The sequence below is a fragment of the Trichoplusia ni genome (genome assembly GCF_003590095.1).
Source record: "Trichoplusia ni isolate ovarian cell line Hi5 chromosome 5 unlocalized genomic scaffold, tn1 tig00001252_group4, whole genome shotgun sequence".
NCBI classification, from domain to species: Eukaryota; Metazoa; Arthropoda; class Insecta; order Lepidoptera; family Noctuidae; genus Trichoplusia; species Trichoplusia ni.
Genome location: NW_020799616.1, coordinates 1 through 8,149, shown reverse-complemented (window position 1 = coordinate 8,149; position 8,149 = coordinate 1). Strand labels below are relative to the sequence as shown.

Below are 8,149 nucleotides of genomic sequence, written 5' to 3'. Positions count from 1 at the left end.
AATATTGTTAATTAAGTTAAAACTTATTTTATTCGATGTCTTTGGCAGCTTTGGAGAATGATGTCATTTTGCCTATAGTTACACAATGTACAAGGAACTTAACACAAAAACATACGAATATAGTCAAAGTCAGTAGGTATGTATGTTTCCTAATACATAGGTACAGTGTTAAGTGAATATGTAGCACTTATACAATGTTATGGAGCCTAGGTACTTAACTAGCTGACAATGTGTCACTAAATAGGTAATTTAACTTGTTACCTATATGCGCTAATTGCACACATTATGAATTTCCTATATATGAGTATTGCCTACCCATTGCAACATTTTTTTTAACATTAACTGTTAAAGAGGTTTTTGTTTAAATTGAGTCTATTGCCAGATTTTGACCTGAGTTAGGTGTACCTATTTACAATAAATGTAGTTTGCTTCAACCATAAATTTGGATTGTGCAATCATTACTTGAATGTAATAAGTCTGACCAGAGCTGTTGCTATGAATAGTTGCAGTATTTGAACTTTGCAGATTTCCTTGGCGAATGTTGAATCACGAAAATATTCATAAGATTGTCCTAAATTCTGAACGCATACAAAGGATTGGCTGGAAACAGGCCAGTACCGGTCGCTTTGAAATTGCACTGAAGTTGTGGCACAACAACAAAAACAATAGATTTTAAAAATAAGAACATCACGTAATTCAAACTAACAATAATAAACCATGACCACGCTAACATCGTCTTCTCCTCGACGAAATATAATAATAATACGGTTACTGCATTTAGCTATAGCGCATTAGCTATCACGAAGGTAAAACGTGTAGAATGCCATTGTCGGGTCCAAAGTCCGCAAGGTAAACACCGACGTTGCCGTCCAGCGAACGTCTCGAACAATGCTTTTGTTTCTATTAAAACATAATAATTGATTTTGGAAACTGATGTAATAGCTTGAAGATAGACAGGCATATAAAATAAAAGGCACTAACTAATATAATTATACATTCGTTATTGAAAAACAACGTAACGTGTTCGTACCGCGTTCTGTTTATTCAAATTTGTATTGAATTTCATAGTTAAATCCCAATTAACTAGCCATAAAACTATGTAAAAAAGGTTAGCAGCCTTATTGTTTACATTCCAAATTATTAACAATGAAAAAAAGAATTAGAAAAATTGTATAAAATCATAAAATATGTTGTATAAAAACATGACTTCTTACCTTTTCGAGGCAGTCCTGTCCAATTGAATTTGGGTCCACTTTGACTTCCAGGATCACGGAATTAGGCTGGCTAACTAACCACATTTTGTCAAATTTAGTAGAAAACTATAAAAATAGCTTTAAAATGAGGTCGACTTGTTTTGCGTTATTCAATTTCGCGGTTTAACACTTGTCCGTCAATGTTTATCTCACTCGCGTAAAGAATTTATTTAAAAAAGTCTTTCTTAATTCGCTCTGCGCAATGTTTATCGCGTATTCTTTGTGGAAGTAAAACTGTGAATACTTCCAGACGACGGCCATACTACGTTAAGTTTGCCTCCGAAATGATAAAGAAAACAGTGACGTTACGACGCGGGGAGCGGGCTCTGTACCAAAGCGCTACTTCTTTTAATAACTTTTATAATTCAATATCCATTGCCGCTTCTACGAAAGTCACGAAGTTTACGAAATCAGCAGAATCGTCAATGTATGGTTCTAAGCCATTAATAGCCGACATCTATTCATGTTCGTACGTACGCGGACATGGTTTTTTGTTTCGTACAATCGTACCTTGTAAAAAGAGATAGAGCTAACGGTTACAGCGTCAACAAATCCCCCATTTTGTCACTAGTGACGACATATTTTTTTCATTTTGAATACATTTTTTATTGTTTTATCATTTACACGTTTAAGTTTAACTATAATGCTCGATTTCATTTAAAATAAGAACTCATAACTGAGCCTTATTCTAATAGTAACGTACTTTATAAAGTTTGTCTACATGCGGTTCCATTTTGATTTTACGCGCTAAATCTATAAATGCTACTGCCATATACAAAAATAATCTGAGATTTATTCAAATTTTTCAAAAAATCGTATAGAATACCTTGAAATATTTTGGTAATTTAATTAAAACATCGGATTGTAGAAAATATAAAAATAACGCTATAGCCATAGCAAAAACACTTGCAAACAAAGCAAAACTCTACAGCACCATCTAGCGACGTCTTTATGGCACTAAATCTTTTTGCAATTTACTAACACGTCATGAACGTTTCATTTTATGCAAATATATTATTTTTCTTTGTATTTTAAATTTTAGTTTTAAAAAATGTATGTCGACAACAATTACAATATACAGGAAAATATGAATTGGAGATTTTAAGGCATTCAAGAACTGCAGTACTTAATCAGCACCAAAATCTGTTCTGTTTCACGCAAAAATACAAAAGCACGAGCCGCTGACAGCGCCAATCGTGACAACATGGTGGTACTAAAATAATCATATGACTTTCGTGACGACCGTCTACTGCGCCTATTGATTTGTGTCTCGGTCTTGGTTCTAGCTCGACTTAGTTTTGTGTGTATCAGACATGGCGAGCCAGACACAGGGAATCCAACAACTGTTGGCAGCTGAAAAGCGTGCTGCCGAAAAGGTTTCAGAGGCGAGGAAGCGTAAGTTATTTATAAAATACTACGTATGTTACAAATTAGCCTTGTTTGTACCTTTCCATTGCAGAAGTACTTAGATCCGTCCATTTACTCTTATTTCCTTGCTGTTTTGGTCTTCCTAATAAGTAATTTCGTTGAAATATATAAATTGACTATGAATTTATATTTCAATTAGATTTTATTCAGATCACATGATTATTGCGAGACATCCATTTGATTATCACTCTATGGGTAGACACCAGAATTCAGTTGCCATCTTAGGATAATGATTTTCCTAGTTAGCTCCAATTTATCTCATTACGATGAGATATTAAATCTTTTTGTTCTGGACACGCATAATTCTATAATACGAAAAGCCTTTACTAAGATAAACTAGATAAGGCTATACCACATACGTTTTCTACCATTTTACTCACTATTATATCAAGGATGCTTATGACTACATACTACAGGAAATGTTCTTATTGTTCATTTGTTACCTTCATCTCTGGCCTAGAAATTAATCAATTGCATCTTATGTAAGGCTTCATCACCCTTTCTTATTTACTAATGGTGATGAAGTAATTAAGTCTGAACATTGTTGTTCTAAACCTAGATAAGTCACATGATGGGAATTTACAAAGTTTCCACAGTCTTAAATGACTTATTATACTGTTTTTCTTTATGTATCTCTTAAGTTGTCTATAATAATATACCAGTTGTATAAGTACTAGTGTATAAGTACTTAAATAAGATGTGTGAAGTGCTTATAAGTTATGAGTACTTAGCAGAAAGGTTTCTAAGACACAAAATACTTTTTATCTTCAGAACATTTACCCAGCTCAAAGGATCTCATACAGTTTCCTACTACATTCAATTGAAGATAACCATGTCTTTGTAGTATTAGAATAGTTTTGTAACTTAAAAATAAATTTAAGAAGCTGTTAACTTTGAAAACAGATTGAATAATTTCCAGATACTATATTGTTTTATAGTATTCTGACTCACAAGTAAAATATGTTACTGATAGTTGATCAAAATGAATGAGATAATGCTTACTTTTGAAGGCCAATCAGCTGTTTCTTTTATGATCATAATAGTACATAACTTACTGAAGAGAGCCTTCAACTTTCCCCAATATGAACCTTACTCCCATAGTAATAAAGTCTTTGATTGAATAACTGAGCTCAAGTTATATGTTTTTTTTTTCTCAATTACAGGGAAAGCGAAACGCCTAAAGCAGGCCAAGGAGGAGGCTCAAGATGAGGTAGAAAAGTACAGACAGGAGCGCGAGAGGCAGTTCAAAGAATTTGAGGCCAAGGTTACTATATTACTTAAATACAACTCCATTCTAACATTCTCTCTAATCTTCATGTCAAATATTACATATTATGCTAATAGAAATTGTACATAACTTGGCAACAAGAAAGCCAAGTCTAGTTTTTGGTTTGGGTGATATTTTTGTGTGTTGCTAAGTGAAGATGTATTCATATTTTATCAGTTTGATAGGAGTTTACTACTAACATTACAGATGGTGAAGTTTCAGTTATCAATCATAAAACAGCTGTTATCTCTCACTTTGGTGACAGATTTGACAGTTGCTGAGATATTGGTTCTGTATTATATAATTTCATGACAAATTTCGCATATACCTAATCTTACTTTATTCTTTAGATTTTTAAGCCTCTTCTCATATTTTTTTCTATTTACGATTTTATGTATTAATTTATATTTTTTTGTGTAGCACATGGGCACCCGAGAGGGTGTTGCCAACAAGATCGAGGCAGAAACCAAGGTGAAGATCGAAGAGATGAACACAATGGTGCAACAGCAGCAAGAAGCAGTAAGTTACTTTGTACATTTTAAAATTGGCACAGGATGTTTTATTTTATCAGTAACCCATGAACAGTAATTGTATTGACCAGGTGCTGTTCATGAATTCTAACTTGGCTTGACACACTGCCATGTGTCATGATCAAATAAATTGTAAAAACATTTCTCAATAGCTGTGACATCTACTGTTGCAAAAGTAATAAGTACCAACTTAACTTATTTTTTATCGTTTCCAGGTGATCAAGGACATTCTCAATCTGGTGTACGACATCAAGCCTGAGCTGCACATCAACTACCGCTTATCTTAAGCGTTTAAACTTATAACACCTATTAATCGCGTATTAAACTCTTTGCGATCATTCATCTAGTTGTTATTGTTATTTCAGTTCGTTGATAGGCACTTAGGCGCGGCAGAGTTAAACACGCGGGAACTACGGGACAGTTCTCTATCGTAACAGTTCTAACATGGCGGGAATCATGCGACGCCATTTGCAATTCTTGACACCCCAGTATTTTGGCGCGGTAATGAACACTCACTGTCAGTGAACGCGTCGATTTACTAATTACTGGAAATGGGTGTAACTGTTTGTACCGCGATAAAATATCTGTCCGTTAGCTGTAAATACAAAGTATTGCTTGGTTTCCCCTATTTAAAAATTTAATCAATCAATATTCTTTAAGCGTTAAGAGATCAGCTCGGTATCATTCCAAATACGTTCGAAGGTCCGATTATGAACACACAAAAAAAGTAATGTATCTAATAATCTTAAATTGTATGTTATTCAATGTTGTATGTTGAATAGAATAAAGTTATAAAATATATTCTATTGGTCTTTTTCTTTATAGTGGCGGAGGGTGTACAGTATTAGTGAAATATATGTTTATGTATTATATTATATTTTTTATTAAACTATACTAGACCATTTCAGGTATTTTAATCGCCGTAGTTCTGGAAAAAGACAATACATTAAATTACACTGCATTAAAATAAAATATTTGGTAGCTATTTCTGAACACTAACTTAATTAATTTAGACACAAAGTTAGTCCAATCGATGCCACTTTTTGGTATTATACTCAATTTTGGTATCATTACATGAAGTCCTAATATAATAACTCCTTTTATACTTAGACCAAAAAAAACAAACAAACATTGCAACTTAAATAAAAGCTTGTAAAATAGGTTAATCACCTCAACTGCGTCTTCTTTTCACCAAGATTGTCGAGCCAGTCAGCAACGGCCCCCACAGTGGAGAACACAGCGGGCTGGTCGGCGGTGTCGCATCGCTTAGATGAGAATGACAGCACGCCGATCAGAGCGCCATCCATGATGGCTGGCCCGCCGGCGTCGTGCTAAAAGTTGAAGGTTTCATAATCTTTGAGAATTAATAATAGATAGGAACCTTGTCGCATTTAGGATTAAGTGACGTCATATCGACAACAAGAAAATACAAGGGAAATGTCCTGATAATTTACGTCACAGACATGGCGGCTAGGTTTGTTAGCCTTTTGTGGGTAGGTGAGAGTAATTTGCATAATATATATCTTGTCGTTGTATTCGTTGAAGTCTGTACCTTCATGTAATGTGATTGATTTAAAGTATGTTGTAACACTCACGTTGCAAACGTTTTTCGCTATGGTTATGTAACCAGCACAGAAATTGGTGCGCGTTACCAAGTCTCTGTAATAAATAAATAAAAAAATTACAAATTAAAATCGTGTGGATGCACAACTTTATAAGTAAAAATAAGTAAAAAGTGAATACTAGTCTTACTTTCCGTAAATTTCTTGACAATCTGCTCCGTCATAAAACTGGAATCTTTAGTTTCTGTAACAGAACTTGTCCGCCAGCGCCACTGATACCCTTAACATAAGAAAATTCTATCATCATCATATGAATATGATATCCGTACCACCACACCACACAAGACATATCAATGAAAAATTGACAACGATAAAGATTTTGTTCAGGCTGTATTCGGACGTCGTATTTGGCGACTTCCACCTCTACTCTTGAGGTGTTCTATTTATACACATTTGTGTATGGAACGGATGTTTTAACCAGTAATAATATAAAAGTACCAAATTAGACAAGTCTTACCAAAACAGATCCCCAGCCCAGGAACATGATGTGATTATCGACGGGCACAACTTTATCCCTCGAGAAGTTAATCTTCTCGATATACGGGTCCTTTCTCCGAAGGTCATGTTCTTATGGGTCCTTAGTACTGCGAAGTTGAACTCCAGGGTTTGGGGCTTGTAGTTAGGGTGGAAGAAGATCTCCGAGACTCGCAGCAGTTCACCGCCGGACGTGGCGTTGGTGGATCCTACTCGCACTGTCAGCATCTTCACGTATTCTCGGAAGAAGCGGTTGTTGTATTGCCTAAGTCAGAAAGGTTTAAATATATTACTTTCATATAAGATGTCCTGCTGCGGTTGCTGCTGGTTCCCTATGATAGGGAAGGTTTGTGAATTGATAACTATACTAGCTCACTGCGGGTAGCCGTTTTGGATTCGAGTAACTAGCTCTTAAGACTTTAAACAATCTTAAGCTTTTAAAAAGTCATCCATAGAACAACATGTAACATTTAAGTATGACATTTGGTGATTTTAAAGCAGTTCCAAAGAAAATCATATCTTTAACAACAAAAATAAATTTTTGTTGTTAAAGATATGATTTAATGGCAGATTTTCGGCTTATCGTGGCCGTCCCGTAAGTTATCATCTAATATAGTTAAATGTCATTGTTACAAGATTAGGTACTGTGAATGAACTGACGTAAAATAGTCAGGGATATTTATTAATGTTTTGAGAAATGGGAAATGGAAGGAGGAGAAAACAGAAAGAAGATCTTAAAATCAAACCTCTCCTTAAAATCAACTTACAATTGCAGACAATGGGCTGCTGTCAGTATCTTGTCCGTATCAATGATGACGGCGCCGCACCACAGCTCGTTGTTCACCAGAAGCGCCGCCATGTACGGGTAGTCTTCAATAGAGGCTACCTCATCCGGGTTATAGATTCGCCGGAACCGGCGGTCTAGAGGTGGGTACACCGGGGTGGAAGTTGATCTCGTAGTGGACATTGTTGGTGGCATCGCTATAAAAATAAGGATGAACAGACATGTGTTTCATAGGCTGTTTCTAATCGTGACGAGTTAAATCTTTTAACACATGCAGAACTCTACAAGATTTTACTTTTTATACCTTGGTATCTGCCTGTCAACCATTAGGTTATTAAATTAGCCACCGATATTCGAATACCATCAAATAACGCAGTTCTTTTAGTTCCTCAGGTAAGCTGGGTGACCTAAGTCTCAATATAAACTAAGAATTGAAAACGCCCTGAATTTTAAGAAGAGTTTTTACTGTAAATCGGTTGCTTGATGATCTCGTTGGCCGCCATGGAAAAGTCTCTTCTATTAGGAAAGTCGATGGGTAGGCCTTCGCTTTGTGAGTTCCACTCCTGAGCCACCACGTTACTGGATCTGCGCATCGTTTTCTTTGGGGTTCTTCTATCAGTAATCCTGGGAAAAAACGCTATTTTGAGATGCTTTAAGAATAAAATGATGTACTAATAAAATGCAAACATGTCAAGACGAAACATATACGCGTCGCATTGATTAACCTGCTTGAGAAGTCGTTTAAACAGTGGTGTCGATGTCTTACCCAAAGTAGGAAGTATTATTGCAGT

The 8,149-nt window shown here is 35.4% G+C and overlaps 1 protein-coding gene and 1 pseudogene across 1 annotated transcript; one reads left to right on the top strand and one right to left on the bottom strand.

The window, feature by feature from the left end:
• Positions 1 to 2,489: 2,489 nt before the first annotated feature.
• LOC113506207 (V-type proton ATPase subunit G) lies at positions 2,490 to 4,820 on the top strand. Its single transcript, XM_026889052.1, has 4 exons — positions 2,490 to 2,648; positions 3,845 to 3,945; positions 4,369 to 4,467; positions 4,694 to 4,820. Exons 1-4 carry the CDS (start codon positions 2,567 to 2,569, stop codon positions 4,763 to 4,765), a joined length of 354 nt encoding a protein of 117 aa, XP_026744853.1. The 5' UTR covers positions 2,490 to 2,566; the 3' UTR covers positions 4,766 to 4,820.
• Positions 4,821 to 5,361: 541 nt separating this feature from the next.
• Positions 5,362 to 7,956, bottom strand: LOC113506208 (annotated as a pseudogene).
• Between the last annotated feature and the right edge of the window lie 193 nt (positions 7,957 to 8,149).